Source organism: Rhinatrema bivittatum, chromosome 5, assembly GCF_901001135.1.
Source record: "Rhinatrema bivittatum chromosome 5, aRhiBiv1.1, whole genome shotgun sequence".
Lineage (NCBI taxonomy): Eukaryota > Metazoa > Chordata > Amphibia > Gymnophiona > Rhinatrematidae > Rhinatrema > Rhinatrema bivittatum.
The window spans coordinates 133,579,229-133,597,634 of NC_042619.1; the positions used below are offsets into that span (position 1 = coordinate 133,579,229).

Sequence of the window (18,406 nt, forward strand, 5' to 3'; positions counted from 1 at the left end):
ATTGGGAAGGGATATAAAATTGGAGGAGGGGGAACCAGCCAAGGCGTGAAGAGTAGTTAATATGGCTACATCCTGTTTCTTAACCAATCTTTAATCACCTTTAAACCATTCATAAGAACATAAGAAATTTCCTTGCTGGGTCAGACCAAGGGTCCATCAAGCCCAGCATCCTGTTTCCAACAGAGGCCAAACCAGGCCACAAGAACCTGGCAATTACCCAAACACTAAGAAGATCCCATGCTACTGATGCAATTAATAGCATTGGCTATTCCCTAAGTAAACTTGATTAATAGCAGTTAATGGACTTCTCCTCCAAGAACTTATCCAAACCTTCTTTGAACCCAGCTACACTAACTGCACTAACCACATCCTGAGGTTTTCATGCTTTCAGTGTATTAAAGATGGTTACAAATTACTTGGTGGCAGTCAGCGTAATAGAGGGGCAGGCAACTCTGGTCTTGGAGTGCTACAAACAGGTCTGGTTTTCAAGATATGCAAAATGAATATGCATGAAAAGAGATTTGCATATAATGGAGGCAGTGTATGCAAATATACCTCATATATTAATTTTGGATAGCCTGAAAACCAGTCCTGTTTGTGGCACTGTAGAACCAGAGTTGCCCACCCCTGACCCTGATATATTTCACTCAACAATGGTGGATGTGGCCAAGGGGAAGGACCTATGGAAATCTTCGAATGCTTATATCATTTTAAAAAGGTAAATAAAAATCAGAAATAAAGGAAAAAAGGTTCATAAATGATTATAGCAGTCATAAGAATAGCATTTTTTAAAACAGACTGGTAGTACTGCTGCTTTAAATTCCAATGAAGTAGTGTGCAAGACAGAAGGTCTGAAAGCATAGGAGACCTACTCAGAGAAAGTGACTATATAAGGAAAGGCAAAGGTATCAACAAGATTCTCTCTTAGTATAAAATAGCATTGTGCAAACAAACTTGAACAATAAACAAGAACCATTGATCAGCATTTGTGATTCTCAGAATCAGTACACATTTTGTGCTGGATACAAGAGCTTTACCTTGGTAAAAAGAAGGGGAGTTGCATAGGGATTCCTCTCTCTCTCCCCCCCCCCCTCCCCACCACCGGTCTCCATGCTTGGCATGCAATCCTATGGCCTTTCCCACCTCCGGTGGAGTTCAGGGGATGGGGACAGCTGAGCAGCTCTGGTAGCTAGGCCCCCGCTCCAGGGTTCATCTGGTTTGCCATGTGGTAAGCCGCAGTAGCATTTTCACATGTTTTTGGTCTGCCATAGGCTGCACTCTTCAGTTCTGTCAGATCGTCTTTGTGCGCCCGACTGTGCTGCCCATTGTGCATTTGGTTATGCGCCTAGTTAGGCACATAGTAGTGCCTACCAGAGTGCCCATTTGTGCGCACGCACACACACACACACACACACATTCCTTTTTTGCACACACACTTGCGCCTTTTTGCGCACATTATCTCAGGGTCCTGATGGACACATATATAGGCACAGTGTTGTGTGCCTTATCTGTGAGCGCCTAATTTTTTGGGTGCACTATTGTCAGGCGCCTGTTAGGGCGTATTGACAGACTGATGATGCCCATACCGAAGAAACCTAAGCACCTTGCCCTGTATGTTGCTTGTCATATTCGGGCATCCCAACCTGGCATTCCCTTGAATTTGTGTCAGTGCGGTTTGGAGGCTCAGGGAGAATTACCTCCTTCTGATTTTACTAAGCCTGGTTCTTCCCAGCCTGGTGCAGGAATGGAAAAAGAGTTGCCAGAAGGGTCGCCTGATTTTGGAGCTCTCCTGACTGGTTCTTCAGCAAGAGAAAGTAGTTCAGTGGGCACAGGACAGTTGCCATCAGGTTTTGGCATGGATCCTTCTGCCTTTTCTTGGGTAGAATTTTTTCAAGGACTGCACTACTTCCTTCAGGTGCAGTCACTGGCCCCAGCCAATCTTGACAGGTCGGGGTCACAAGCAATGAAATCCTGCTGGTCTTCCTGATAGGGACCCAGATGTCATGGATGATGAGACCAATCCCTACTCCCTGGAGTATGGGGGAATTCCTCCAAGATTGGAACCCTATAGAACTATGTTGATGTTCTTTCATAGAGATGAGTTGCCAGCTCTGATTTCCCAGACATTGAAGATGCTGGGAGTACCTGTGGCTGAATCCATGTCTGAGCCAAGGAAAGATCCCATTTTGATTTCCTTGCATAAAGCCTCATGCTTCTTCCCTGTTGTGGAGGCCATTCAATAATTAATTGATCTTAAATGGGGCGCCCCAGAAGCTAATGTTAAAGGGGGTTGAGTCTTGGAAGGACTGTACCCCATGGATCTAGTTTCGAGAGAGCAGTTATGTTTTCCGAAGGTGGATGCGCTTCTGTGTGTCATTACCAAGCAGACGACTATTCCCATAGAAGGGGGAGCGGCCTTGGAGGATGCACAAGATAGGAGAATTGAGGCTATCCTTAAGCAGGCCTTTTGAAGCAATAACAATGAATTTGCAGGTAGCTTCCTGTTGTTCCCTGGTGGCTCACTCTTGTTTATTGCTTTCTCAGGAGACTGATGAATCTGGTGTGACTTCCAGGGCAGTGATGGAACCAGCAGCCGCCATTTTGGCAAATGCGGGCTGTGATTTGGTCCGTACTTCGGCCAGAGGGATGGCTTTGGTAATAGCGGCTAGGTGTCAGCTATGGCTGAGAAATTGGTCGGAAAATACCTCGAAGTTTAACCTTATGAAGTTGCCCTTTAAAGGCTCACTCTTATTTGGGAGTGAGGTGGAGAAAATGGCCGATAAGTTGGGTAAGTCCCCAGTTCTTCAATTGATTACCAGAGTATAGGAAACAGGCACCGTGATCCTTCAGCACAAGAGGTCATGCTAGGGGGTTCAGATGTTTTCGACCCTACAGAGAAGTGACTTTTCAAAGAACTTTACCTTTGGGTAGATCTCAGTCCTTTCATCTCAGGCAGCCCAGAAGGGGTGCAGACTTTGGTAGTGGAGCACTCCGAGCTTTCCAATGAAGGTGTGCAGACCCACCTCCAGGATCAAGAGATAGAAAGTCACCTCCTCTTTTTTAACAGAGGTAGGCTGAGATCACAACAGACCAGTGGGTGCTGGAGGTGATGAGGGATGGCTATGCACTAGAGTTTCACAGTGTGCCTCGGGACGTGTTCATGGTGTCTCCCTGCAACTCTACGCAGAAGAGACAGGCAGTGGAGATTACGTTGTCAAGACTCCTTAGCTGTGGGCTGTGACTCCAGTGCCCACATCTCAAGAAAATATGGGCCAATATTCCATTTATTTTGTGGTGCCCAAGAAATAGGGCTCTTTTTGTCCCTTCCTGGATCTCAAAGGAGTCAACCATCATTTGCATATGACTCATTTTTGCATGGAAACCTTGTGCTCGGTGATAATGTCAGTACAGTTAGGGGAGTTCCTGATGTCTCTGTATCTGTCCGAGGCATACCTGCATATTCCCATCCGACTAGAGCATCAACAATTTCTGTGTTTCGTGATTTTGGGACGCATCATCAGTTTCAAGCACTGTCTTTTAGTTTGGCCACCACACCCAGAACCTTTTCCAAGGTCATAGTGGTGGTGGCAGCAGAGTTAAGAAAAGATGGGATCCTGGTACACCCATACTTAGATGACTGGCTGATTCAAACCAAGAGTCTGGAAGAGAGCCTTCGGGTCTCGCGTAAGGTGATCTTCTTTGTGCAGGAGCTAGGTTAGGTCTCCCGCCCTGTTTGGGAGTAGCTTTGGTACATCCCACTGGTTTTGAATTCACCTGTCTATTTGCTAGGAAAGGAGAAATTGCTACTTACCTGATCATTTCCTTTTCCTTAGTACAGACAGGTGAATCCAACTTCCCACTCTTGGCGGCGGAATGGTTGTACTTTGGTCCTCCTGCATGGCTGTGTGTTCCAGGGAGTACTGGTAAGTGTCAGTCCAGTCCCTAGATTAGTGTTATTACACTCTTTGTCTGAGCTCAGTGTTTTCCTGTTGGTTGAGTGCTGGAATGATTATCTGTTAATAATCAAGTTTGTCCACAGTTGGCTTTTGCAGAGAATATTGGAGGGTTGAGGTCACTGCGGGGTTATATATACTGTGATGTCAGCTTTGCTCCATTTCCATCTGCTGGTAGAAGTGCATAACCCACTGGTTTTTTATTCACCTGTCTACTATGAAAAAGAAAATTATTGGGTAAGTATGTGCACCATCAGTGATCATATCTGATAATCTGAAATAGTAGAACAATGTGAGAATCAGAGGAATGCTAGAGTGGCTAAAGAAAGGTATTACTAATAGAAATAAGGACATGGTAATTTCTCTATACATGTTGTAGGTGAAACCTCATCTATAGTATTATGTTCAGTTCTACAGGTTGTGTCTCCAAAAGGATATAGACAGAGCAAAGCAGTTCAGGGAAGGGCTATCAAAATAGTGTGTAGTCTGACCTATAAAATCTATGAAATTAACTTTAAGGATCTGAATATGTCTACTCTAGAAGAGTAGAGAGAGAGGGAAGATATGATAGAGACATTAAAATACCTCAGAGCTGTAAGTAATGTACCAGATCCAAGTCCAAGAACAAAAGAATAAGATATAAAGCTAAAAGTGGGTAGAGTTGGGGTAACATAAGGAAATAGTTTTTCACAGAAAGAGTGGTGGATGCATGGAATAGTTTCCCAGTGGAGGTGGTTGAGGTCAAAACATTAACAGAATTCAAGAAAGCATGAAATAAGCACAGAGGATCTTTGAATGCAAAAAATGTGGGTAAAGCTTTGGGAATGGGTAGACTCTACAATATTATATCAGACCAGATGGGCCTTGCGGCCCATATCTGATATCATTTTCTGTGTTTCCATGTATTACTTCTTCTGCAACGTCTTTGTCTCTTTGACTATCTTTAGCAAACTCACTGGGCAGACGGGAGGCAGAATCTTCTATTTAAAAAATGCTGTATAATTTTTGTGTCTCGCAAGCAAACAGGTGCAGAGAGGTTTTGCGTAACACCTCGTAACTAGCTGAGAAATCAGGCATAGCTCTTGGCATAGTTAATGCTGGTATGGTAAAGAGACACTTCACACTTAGAAGCTAACTTGATTCTGTCTGCCGTTAGCAATCCATCAGCCTGTTTGCTGCATGATTACCATTTTTTCATTCTGAGATAACTTGGTTAATCCATTATGTTTACTTAGTGGTTTTGCTATCCCAGTCCTCATTTTCCTCCTTTTAGAGAATACATTATCTAGCATGAGCCATCTATAATGTGTTTCAGAAATTTGTTTTATAAGTCTATTAAGATAAGTACAATTTTTAAAAATTGAAAAAACATTTTGAAAGAATAGTCTGTTCTAAAAGTCTTAAAAGGTAGAAGATAAAACCTTTGATATGTTATAGGATTTGTTCTTCTTAAAAGATTTAGAGGCAGATGTGCTAAAGTGCAATAATGTGTTACCACATGATAAACCCTTCAACCTATGTGCTAACCATTATTTTGCCTGTTAAGATGTGGTAAATGGTGTTATTGAGGCCACAGTGTAATCATGCTAATATGGTAATTGGCATTCTAATGAAAGATTATGAGCTGTTTAGAAATTCACATCCTATGCACTAAAATGTGATAAGTGGTGCAACATTTACTGCTGGTTATTTAAGTCATAAAAAAGCTTGCCACCTCAAGGGTGGTGGTGTGCAAGTTGCGGCATGAATAAAAGGACAGAAAGACTTGTTTCAGAATGTGGAACTTCTGCTGCTGTTTTGTCTGTGGTAGCACAGGCATAGAGAATAAAACATGAGAAGGAAAAAGAGAGAAGAAAGTGAAGCAAAAAAGAAAGGAAAAAGGGATGCAGGAACCTAAGTATAACGAGAGACAAGAAAAGAGCCCTCAGCAAGCACTCACCGAATAGATCTTTGTCTCACATTTGAACAAGAAGATTCCAATGTTCTCTTGAAGGAAGCTGAACAGGGACAGCTTAGCTGCAGAAATAATTGTTATTAACTGGAGATTGCGACTTCCATATGCCTATCTTCTGTTCCCTCTCATCTCTAGGACCCTCCAAAAGCTAAAATAAGACCAGGGAACCATAATTCTGATAGCTCCATTTTAGCCAAGACTAATCTGGTTTCCACTTGTACAAGAACTGTCACTATAGAAGCCTATACATTTGACACATCTTCCTATGCTACTTACCCAGAATCAAGACAAGCTTCTCTATCCAAATACCCAGATGTTGTCCCTCACAATATGAATGTAAATCACTTAAACGTTTCCTTGCTACAGGAGGAGGAATAGCCTATTGGTTAGAGCATTGGGCTACGAACCAGGAGACCAGGATTCGAGTCCTGCTGTCTCTCCTTGTGACCTTGGGCAAGTCACTTTACCCTCTATTGCCTCAGGTACACACCTTAGAGGTAGATTTTTAAAGTTATGCGCAGGTGTAGATTTGTTCGCGCAACCCGGTGCAAACAAATCTACACCCGATTTTATAACATGTGCGCGCTGCCGCACGCAGGGGTGCAGCCTGCCTCCGTTCCCTCCGAGGCCGCTCTGAAATCGGAGCGACCTCGGAGGGAACTTTTTTTCCGCCCCCCCCCCCCCACCTTCCCCTACCTAACCCACCCCCCAGCCCTAACTAAATCCCCCCCTACCTTTGTTAAGAAAGTTACATGCCATTCCCCGGTCCGGGGGCTGGTTTGGAGGCCTCGGCCACGCCCCCGGAACGCCTCCGTGCTGGCACCATGCCCACGGCCCCATCCCCGGAACGCCCCCGAATGCCGCGCCGCCCCTAACACGCCCTAAGCAAAGCCCCGGGACTTACGTGCGTCCCGGGGCTTTGCATGCGCCGGCGGCCTATGCAACATAGGCGCGCAAGTCTCCTGCGCGCGTAAATCCAGCTGGATTTACGCACGCAGGGCTTTTAAAATCTGCCCCTTAGATTGTAAGCCTTCTGGGGATAGGGAAATACCTATAGTACCTGAATGTAAACCGATGTGATATCTCAGATCAAATGTCGGTATATAAAAATAATAAATAGAAAAATAAATAATTTCCTCAAGAAGTTCAGCACATTCTTAAAGCTTCCAGGAAGCAATGTGCTAGAAGGTCTTGTGACTTTAAATGGAAAAGATTTTCCCTTTGGTGATCACAAAATATCCAAGCTCCTTTCAGATGTCTTCCAGTTTCTCTCTTGAAGTATCTGTTCTGTCTGTCAAAATCAGGTCTGAGGACATAACCCAGTGAGAATTCACTTTAGGGCTATCGTAATGTACAATGAACATCAGGATGAAGCCCCAATCTCTCATCATCTTTTAGTATAAAAGTGTTATTATATGTAAAACTTCCTATAAAGAAGCCACCTTTTCCCTGTGACTTAAACATAGTCATTGCACTGCTCATGAAACCGTCATTTGAGTCATTGAATTCTACAGATTTCAAATATTTTCCTGGAAGGTGCTCTTCCTAGTCATGGTCACATCTGCACGCAGGATAAGTGAACTTCAATCACTTGTTTTTCTATCCTCCATGCATTAAGTTTTCCCACCACAGAGAAGTTTCGCAAACTCACCCAAAGTTTCTTCTCAAAATGGTTTCATTTTGATCAATCTAGTTTTTCCAGCATTGTTTCCTAGGCCTCGTGTCCACAAGAGTAAGCAAGCCCTCCATATTCTTGATGGCAAAAGAGTGTTGGATCGCTATATGAAGATGATGCAGCCATATCACGAAAGCATTCAGCTTATTGTATCATTCAATCCCAAAAAACTGGGTGAACATTCCAACTGGGTAGCAGACTGTATCAAGGTCTCCTAAGCCAAGCGAGCATAGAGTTACAGGATGCTGTAAAGGTTCATCAAGTCAGTCAACATCCTTGGCTTATCTGCATTCAGCTTTCATAGTGGAAATTTGCAAGACTGCAACATGGTTCTCAGTTCATACCTTCACCTCAATTATTGCTTAGATGGCTTTTCTCTTAAGGAGAGGGGATTTAGGGAAGCAGTCTTACAGTTCCAATTTAACTTCTAGCTTCAGTTCATCCCACTAATCCACAATTAATCCAAGTTGCTCTCTCGAGTTAATTACCCAATGAATAATTGGAAAGTATATATTACAGCATTACAGCCAAGATATAATTTCAGGAATTTCTAATTCTCTTGAGACTCTCACACAGCTTGGGATTCCCCATTTGTGTGGCTGATTCATCCTGCATGTTGATAGGGAAAAAACTAAGTTGCATTCCTGTAATGGGGTTCTCCATAAAACAGCAGGATAAATCAGCTACAAATCCGCTCCATTCTCCACTATAGATATGAAGCTTAGCTTTGTAACATACTGACAAGGCTCAGACGAGGGCAGTTGCTCAGGAACTTCTGCAAATGCTCAGAAAAACATTCTATACATTCTATAATCTGCTTTTTTATTTCTGTTCCTCTAACTGTGGAATACCTTTAACTCTGAAAGAGTTTTGAGCTGTACTGAGATTATGCCAATGTCAGGTGTAGGTGAAACGGGAGTGCAGGATGTCTTCAACCACTCTTCTAGCTTTCTTATATCACCTTTCATTCTCTCTACTCTTTTAGGCATGTCCACTCTGTTGCAGATCTTAGTATCATCTGCAAATAGACAAACTTTACTTTCTATCTCTTCCGCAATGTTGCTCACAAAGTATTGAACAACACCAATCCGTGTTGCACTTCACTTAACATGGTTCTTTCCTCAGAGCAATTTCTGTTTACCATGACACGCTGTCTCCTATCAGTCAACCAGTTCGTAATTCATTCCACTACCTTGGTACTCACTCCTAAGATTTTCATTTTATTCACAAGTCTCCAGTGCGGGACCATATCAAAAGCTTTGCTGAAATTCAAGAAGATCAAATCAAGCACAGTTCCTCAATCCAATTCTCTAGCCACTCAATCAAAAAAATATTTGATTTGTCTGACAGGGCCTTCCCCTGGTGAATCCATGCTGCCTTGGGTCCAGCAACCCACTTGATTGTAGATAGTTCACTATCTTTTCCTTCAGCTTTTCCACCATCAAGTTGAGGCTAGCCAGCCTATAGTTTCCAGCCTCGTCTCTGCTACCATTCTTGTGAAGGGAGACCACACCACTCTTCTCCAGTTTCGTGGCACCACTCCCGTTTCCAGGGATCTATTCAACAGGTCTTTCAGCGATCCTGCTAGCTCATCTCTGGGCTCCCTCAGTATCCTGGGATGTACCTCATCTGGCCTCATGGCCTTGTCCACTTTCAGTTTACCTAGTTCATCCTATACATTCTCTTCTGTAAATGGAGTTTCATCTACCTCAACCCCCTTCTATGGTCCTTCTCCACGGTCGTCTTTAATGAACACTAAACTGAAGTATTTGTTTAATATTTCTGCCATTTCTTCACTATACCTCTTCAGGCTTTCCTTCTTTCTCTGATATATCTGAAAAAGGCTTTTCCACCTCACTTCACTTTCTGGCAATCCTTTCTTCCGCCTGACTTTTTGCTTTCCTGATTTCTTTCTTATTCTCCTTCAGTTTCGCCAAATATTCTTCTCTGTGTTCATCTTTTTGGGATCCTTTATACTTCTTGAACACTTTTTTGCCTTTATTTTTTCAGCCACCTCCTTTGTTAACCAGATCGGTTTCTTGTGCTAAATGCTAAATTACACAACTGCCAATTCTACTTACTATTAATTTTTTCCCCTTGTCCAGTAACACCATCAGTTATGCTCTATGTATATAATCTTTCTACCATGCTCTGAAATGGTCATTGCACATATTTAGCAGTCTCTTGAATGGAAATCAGATTTCTTGTTTTAAATGCATGTCTAAATGAGGAAGCATCTCTTTCTGCATTTTGTGTTGGTCCATGAAAAATGTCTTCCGTTAGGAGTAAAGCACTAATATTGTATTCATTCGTTTCCTCAGATAACAGTGCAGAGAGACAGTGATTTGGATGTCAGCTCACCAAAACATGGAAAAGTAGATCCAGACAACATGCCCCATGTTGGTGGAAACACGTGGGCAGGTGGAACAGGTTGGTATTTGTTACTGCCCGATTTGATGATTACACATGTCTCCACAGACTGCAGTGGCAAGTTCAGAAAACAGAGAATAGAACCAGGTAATGCCCACAAGGCCCATTCAGTCTGACAGTATTCTGCTGCTGCTGCAGTACTATTTAACCTCACTTGATCTATTGTTTTACTTCACTTTCCCACTAATCATCTATGCTTATCCCATACTGCCCCATATATCCTCTGCTCTTTCTGTGAAGAAATATTTTCTTAATCTGCTTCTGACCTACCCCCTCATATCATGGCCTCTTGTTCCAGAACTTCTTTTCCACTGACAAATGTTTGTCTCTTCTATATTATTTATATCTCTGTGGTACTGGCTTTGTCACATCACTCCCTTCTGCTCCTTAGGGTATGCATATTTAGGTCCGTAAGCCTCCTCTTACAGGGTTAATAAAGTACAGGTTCTGACCATTTTGGTGGCTCTTCTCTGTACTGCCTCTACTGTATCTATATTCTTTGGAAGAGGCAGCATCCAGAATTAGAGACAATACTTCAGATGCATTATCATCAATAATTTGTACAAAGGTATGAACACCTCCCTGTTTCTGCTGGTTATTTTTCTGATACAGTCTAACATTCGTTAGGTTCTTGCCCACTACCTGGCTGGCATGCAAAGAGGAAAAATAAAGATTGATGGTATTAGAGAAAAGCAAACACCTGTAGGTTGCCAGCATTCATTTCTTTGGAAACTGAAATGTACCAAATTCTTTTTCAGACTTTATATTTATTTTGGTAATTGACTACCTCACACAGAACACTTTAGACATGTTTGCAAGTGCTGCCCAGAAAGAATTTACAATATGAGGTACAATTAAATCTCTGCAGGGCTCAGCCTGATGTCAGCTTCACTCACAATCAGCCCCACTTTGAAGATATGTCCTATACCTTGTTTTATTATTTTTTTCCTTCCAGCACCATATTATCGTCATGAGTGGAAAATAAACTTTAACATGGCCATCTCTGTAATTGACAGCCAACTGGACTCACTTGCCTACTCAGATGTCCATTTTGTAACTGATACAGTAAGAATAGTACAAGACAGAAAGAGCCTTTATTTACATTAATTTAAAAGGGCTTTCAATCTTTATAGATAGCCACACTTCACCATGTAATGCTCCTTGAAGTCACAGAAATCAGCACTGATTGCTGCAAGTTAGCAACGATCACTTATTGAGTCAATAGTTCCTTTGGCTGGTAGTTTTTCCATAGGCATTTTGCTGTATGAAAAGACACTGTATTTCATGTTTTTATATTTTTGTAAATTACCTGTTTCATTTGCCATTCAAAATATATGACATATTGTACTGTTTTAAGCAGAAACAGATTTTACAGTTGAACATGCAGACTTACAAAGCACAAAGTCGTAGACTTATGATCTTATGATCATTTACAGAGAACAAGTTGCCTGCAAACAGGCCCATACAGTAAACTCCGCGGGAGAGCCGGCGCTCCGAGACGAGCGCCCGCTCTCCCAATGCGCGCCCAGACATCTCTCCTGGGCGCGCGATTCAGTATTTAAATTAGGACCCGCGCTAATAAGGAGGCTCTAGGGACACTAGCACATCCTCAGCACCTCCTTATTGGCAGAAGGTGGTGGTTGTCAGCGGGTCTGACAGCTGAAGCTTAATTTTACCGGCATCAGTTGTTGAACCCGCACGCTGGTAAAATTGAGCGTCCGTTTTCCAATCCGCGGGCTGCGAGCAGATTTTTTATTTATTTATTTATTTATTTTAATTTTTGGGGCCTCCGACTTAATATTGCTATGATACTAAGTTGGAGGGTGTACAGAAAAGCAGTTTTTTCTGCTTTTCTGTACTCTTGCCCGGTACCCTTGCTCCTTGGCAGGAGTTCTTTATTTATTTATTTTTATTTAAAATCTTTTCTATACCGTCGCTAAGTAAATACCATCGCAACGGTTTACATGTTGGCACATAAATTAAAGTGATTGAGTGCGTACTATAGTACATTCTAACAGGTGCCGCAAAAGGTTCATTTCTGAGAGTAAAATGTGCGGCTTGGCCGTACATTTTGTTTTCTGTATTGCGGGTGACTAATAGACTCATCAACATGCATTTGCATGTGATGAGTGCTATTAGTTTCGGGGGGGTTGGCCATGCGTTTTCCACGTGTTATTACCCCTTACTGTATATGGGGTAATAATAGCGCGTGAAAATGCGTGACCAAACGGGGGCTAACGGTGCGCTCGGCCGAGCACACCATTCTATATTGGTCTGATAGTAAGTTCTCCATTTTCCGTGAAGCATCAGAGGCTTGACCTCTTCAGGTTTCAGCACCTCTTGTTAATTCTAATAGTGGAAACAATCAGCTAGAAAGTTAAATCCTTATTATCAAGCAGATGATCTAAAACATCCAATTAGCTCCTCACTTTGTTCCAATAGTAGCATTCCAATAAGGAACTTTAGTATGGAAATCTGATTCTTTTGTAACTGATTTCTGGGGCCTAATGCTACTGAAGTGTCCTTACAGGAAGAGGCTACATTTTTTTGTGAATTGTTGTCACTAATATTCATCACTACTTTCAGCGTAATGTATGAAAACATTCTTAAAAGAAGACACACCTCATATAATTCCAGTCGGAAAACAGCAGTTCAGGATTATTTCAAAAATCCTCTTATCAGTTCCTAGTGGAGGTTGCTTCTTCCAGGCCAAATACCATGATTATTTCCAGGAACGATGCTAGCTTTCTTGCTGCCTTGTGTGAACAATTACTGTGCTGCCCGCCCCTCCCCCAGCCCTCAGTTCATTTATCTCCCTTCAATAATCTAAACTTTAAAATCTGACATTCCTCCCTACTCAAGTCTATCTCCTCTCCTCTGGCCAGTGGAAGGGTATTAGATGTCATAGGCAAAATTTAAAGGCCCATCCACACACGCCCTCACAATTAAAAATATTTTAGATTTTACATTAAAAAGAACATTCTGAGTATAGCCTTCTGAAGTAAAAATAACCTGTATGTTATATTTACATGCACTGCTGAGGTGCCAACTAGAAAACCCTACAAAAATACCCATATGGTATTAGGTCTATTTTAATGCATTTTGGATGTGGGCTTGACCCTAATAAAGCATTGAGTAAACAATTATAACATAGTAAAACTCCCATACCAAAACAGCACTAACTGCCAGTACTCGGGCAATAGCAATCTTACCTATGAAAAAGTAACATTGCAAATATAAACCAGCTCCTAAAATACCAATACACCTCCTATTAGGAAAATTGCACAACCAGGCTGCTGTACATTTCTACACAGAAGCTGCATGCCAGCAGAATACCTTAACTCGGTCACACTTGCAGAACACAGACAGTCCATCACTAAATAAAAAGTCCATCACAGAATAAAACGACCATTACAGAATAAAAAGAGACCATAAAGTATGAATAGAAATGTGCAGACAAAAACTGAACTGGAAACTGCCACAAGGCAAATTCTGTATACAGTGCAACAATAGAAACATCACCATTCATCATAAAACAATACAATAAAAAAATATAAAACATCATCATTCATATTAGTAAAGCGTTGTTAATAATGAAAATAAATATTTCAGGACAGCTAAAGAATAAACATCCAGTAATTAAAAACTCAATTAAATTGTTTTTTAAATTTCCCAATCACCAGTGAAATATTTCAAAACAGCTGACACATCAAATAATACACAATAATTAAAACTAATAAGTATAAAAATAAAATAGCCCGCTCTTCATACCTGGGAACTTTTGGTTTCCAGTCAGCCTGAGATTGTTGTGGATTAGTGGGGGAGGGAGGGCACACAAACTTTCTCCTCTCTCTCTCTCTCATATATGCACACACACTTTCTTTCTCTCATATATACTCATGCTCACACACTTATGCGTCCTCTGTCAGATGCACACAGACCCTCTCTGCCACACATATGTTCACACACAGACACACGCTCTTTCTCGCTCACACACTTCCACACATTTATACTACCTCTCTCACATGCTCCTTCTGTCTCACAAACATACTTGTACTCTCTTTCTTATACACACACATGCATGCTCTTTCATACATACACCACATATACTCTCTAACACACAGGGGCTTCACCTTGTTTTCTTCCACTTGCTCCCCAGCAGCCTCGGACCCACCTCTTCACTTTGGCCTCCATCGGGTCAGGATAACAAGCTGGCTTCCACTTCACATTGGTTGCTGGTGAGATGGGGTCTGCAGGCAGCCCACATTCTCTTCTCTGCTTAGGCTACCTTTAGACGGGAAGAGGAAATCAGATGACCCGCGACCTCACTATCTTAGTTCTTTCCCTCACTACCTCATCTCGTTCCCTCACTACCTCGGCTCTTCTCCCCTTTCCTCTCACTAACTTGCTCTTTCTCCCACTTTTCATCCCCTTCCCTCCCTCCCTCTAGATGTTCCCCCTCCCCCCTCACACTACCTCAGTTCTTCCCCCATCCCTGTCCCTCTAGAGATTTTTCTCCCCCCTTAGTGAGTCACTATCTCAGCTTTTTTTCCTCTCCAATCCCTCTCCCTTCCTCTAGAGGCTCCTTCCTCCCCTCTTCTCACCCCTTCCTATGCTTTCCCCACTTTCTTCCCGCCTGCTTCCTGTGCTCTTCCCCCACCTTCTCCCCCAGTCACTTCCAGCCTCTTAGCCCTCCCCAAGCTCTTCTTCCTCCCGCTCCCTGGTGCAGCTTATTACAGTCAGGATTCCTCCTCTTCTCTGCGTGAGCAGGCAGCAGGCGCAGCAAAGTGGCTGAAGTAAAGAAAAGGCCAGCAGATCGCCCATTGCATAAGAGCCGCTAAAGGAGGCTTGCCAGCTCAGATTTAGTTATCGGATTGGACAGAGGTAACCCAAACCCCTGCCCGATCCAGTGCATCAACCTGCAGATCTCCCATGCAAGCCGACAGCAGGAGCAGCAGCATTTGAATGATGTCATCTGCTGCTGCAGGGCCAGTCTCATGAGAAGAGCTGCAGGATTGCTGCTCATCTTGCGAGACTGGTCCCTCGGCAGCAGAACATGATTGTTATTCAAATGCTGCTGCTGCTGCTGCTTCTACTGCCAGCTTGTACATGAGATCTACCTGTTGATGCGTCGGATGGGACAGGGGTTCGGGTTACCTCTGTCCAATCCGATAACTAAATCTGAGCTGGCAAGCCTCCTTTAGCAGCTTCTATACCGTGTGCGGTCTGCCAGCCTTCTCTTTACTTCAGCTGCCAGCGGGGTGGTATGCCCCTGGCGGCCCTGCAGTCCTGCTCCATTTTGGCTGCAGGTGGTCCAGACCGCCACCCTCTCGGAGCCGACGCCCTATGCAAGTGCACAGTTTGCACAGTGCATTGCATCAGCTCTGATTATTTCAGAAAATGAAATTGATAAGTACTAGATTCATCATTGTGTCCTTGATTTTCATTTTGTTTTCTCATCATGCTTAAAATCATACAACTGTTTACTCAAAAAGAGACAACTGCATATTCTCACTGCAATGGTTTTCAGATTAGATAATATTTTGTTTTGCCGAACTCATTTGTTTTTATTGCAATTATAATGTTTATGTTTATGACATGGGTTAATTTCAAAGCTGACTTGTGACTCCTGGATCTTGCTCAGTCCTGGTGTTGCTAATCAACTGTGCAGTCTTCTCTGCAGTGGGGCACTAAATGCTATTTATTTTTACCTGTCAGGGTTTACAAATTAAAAAGAAAAGAACTAGTTATAAAGAGCACACATTTATGTTACATTGTATAAGAACATAAGATATGCCATACTGGGTCAGACCAAGGGTCCATCAGGCCCAGTATCCTGTTTCCAACAGTGGTCAATCCAAGTCACAATGGCAAGTTCCCAAACATTAGATAAATCACAAGCTACTATTGCATATTAATTACCATAATAGTAGTTTATGGATTTTTCCTCTATGAACTTATCCAAACCTTTTTTAAACCCAGTTACACTATCTGCTATAAACACATCCTCTGGCAATGAATTCCAGAGCTTAACTGTACACTGAGAGAAAAGAATTTTCTTCGATTTGTTTTAAATTAGCTACTTGCTAACTTCATGGACTGCCCCCGGTCCTTCTATTATCGAGAGAGTAAATAACCGATTTACATTAACTTGTTCAAGTTCTTTCATGATTTTGTAGACTTCTGTCATATCCCGCCTCAGTTGTCTCTTCTCCAAACTGAAGAACCCTAACTTCTTTAGCCTTTCTTTATAAGCAGCCGTTCCATGCTCCTTATCATTTTGGTCGTCCTTCTCTGCACTTTCTCCAGTGCAGCTGTATCCTTTTTGAGATACAGTGACCAGAATTGCACCCAGTGTTCAAGGTGTGCTCTCACCATGGAGCGAAAGAGAGGAATTATGACATCCTCCGTTTTATTTTCCATTCCCTTCCTAATAATTCCTAACATTTTGTTTGCTATTCTGATCGCCATAGCACACTGAGCTGACAATTTCATTGTATTATCCACTATGACGCCTAGATCTCTTTCCTGGGAGTTAACTCCAAGTATAATGACTATGTATGCGTTATTTGCTTGTGAAGTGACACCTACGTGTGCTATGTAATTTAATTGATAACAGTGCCGGCTACAGGAATGAAAATGCGATGGCTAGGGTAAGGCACCAGATGGTAGCCATTAGTTTAGATTGCTTGAAACCATCTACTTTAGATAGGGCATATTTTAGAGGTAAATGTTGATCATCAAATTAGTGTCAGATTGGATTTTTTATCCAGATGGAATGAATTGAGTGGAAGAGCAGGTCTTTCACAGAGAAATATATTGTTTTCTAAAAGGTGAGAAGTTTGTTACCATTCTGTTTCCCTGATTTCTGCTAAGGATTGTTAATATCCAAGCCTGATTAACACATAGGTAGCCCTTTTTTATTAAGCAGTTGTGCGGCTTGAATAACCATAGGAGATAAAACACTTGTAGAATGGAGTCTATATCTTAATGGACATTTTGTCTGTGTTCCAGTTCTCCAAATTAAAAGACACTTTTAAAAGATGTTGAAGCTTTTCGTTTACTTGTTTGAATCTGGTCCATCAGTAGTGACTGACAATCACTCATTATCATCTATCAACTGTATGCTGGCCCATGTGAAATGTGTTGCTGGCATCATCCCAGGTTGTAGCAAATGGTGCCAAATCACATAAGCCACCATCACATTTAGCATCCTAGTTGTTAACCTAAGCCCACGAGGTGAATGAGCATTGAGAAGGACTTGTCATTTCACCCCTTGTATGTACAGCTACTTGAAACTGGTTCATATGCATTGTCAGGACAATAAGAGGAAGTTTGCCTCACCTTTGCCCTTGGTATACTCGTTCTGTGAATGAACAAAGGACTTTATTTTATTTGACCTCCTCTCAAGCACTAAAATTACACTTTAAACCAGACAAATATTGTTTTTACTATGAAGTGGTTCAATTGTGACTCATAGTAAGTAGTAGCTTTTTAAATGTAAACCACCTTTGCCTTATAATTGGTTAAACCCATGATCCTAGCTCAGGGAAATGGTATGATCACATCAATCTCTATGATGAATTGACAAGTGATCTTGTTTGGTAAGGGATATACTAAGATCCTTGAAAGATTTTCAGACTTCTCCAGGAGAGGGGTGGAGAGAGATAGTTAGGGAGATACCAGGAAAATCTGAAAGCACTATGAGAATTCAGAATGACCTCATAATCCCATCTTCAATGCAGGATCTTCTAATCAAATGCAGCCCTAGTCATAGGACTGACACCAGGAGAAATTGTCTGTAATCCAGGGAAGCAGTCTTACTGTACCTTAGACCATATATCCATAGGACCTGTGAGTAGGTCTCATCTGGGAACTGATTGACAAACCCTGTGTTTTGGCTCAGTGGCCGAACAGTAGCATACTACTGGACTTAGTGGTTAGAGGAGTTGGCTGGCAAAGCAGGGGAACTAGGGTTCAATCCCACTGCTGCTGCTTGTGACCTTGGGCAAGTCACTTCACCCTCATATTGCCTCAGGTTCAGACTTAGATTGTGAGCCCCCTGGTGACAGAGAAATGCGCACAGTACCTGAATATAATCTGCTTTGAAGTGCCCGAAAAGTGGAGTATAAACCTAAATAAATAAATAAACCTAGCCACATGGGCCAGACCCATTGGAATCTTTTCTATCCTCAACAAAAGGAACCTGCTGCCCAAAACCTAAACTAGGCCTGTTGGGAGGTCTGCATCTCTAACTCGGAGGAGCAGGAGGGGAGGAGAAAATACCTAACAGGAATACTGACTGTAAATAGATTATTTTTTTCTTTCTGCTATAAATATCTACCAAGTGTACCTTTATAAGAAATTAGGAAAACCAGCCCAGTGTGTGGAATG

At 42.3% G+C, this 18,406-nt stretch overlaps 1 protein-coding gene across 1 annotated transcript in view; it reads left to right on the top strand.

Moving 5' to 3' along the window:
- VWA8 (von Willebrand factor A domain containing 8) overlaps positions 1-18,406 on the top strand; it is a 745,717-nt gene that overhangs the window by 597,533 nt on the left and 129,778 nt on the right. The window contains 1 exon segment of the mRNA XM_029602953.1: positions 9,904-10,012. Within this exon segment, the coding sequence (XP_029458813.1) occupies positions 9,904-10,012 (109 nt within the window).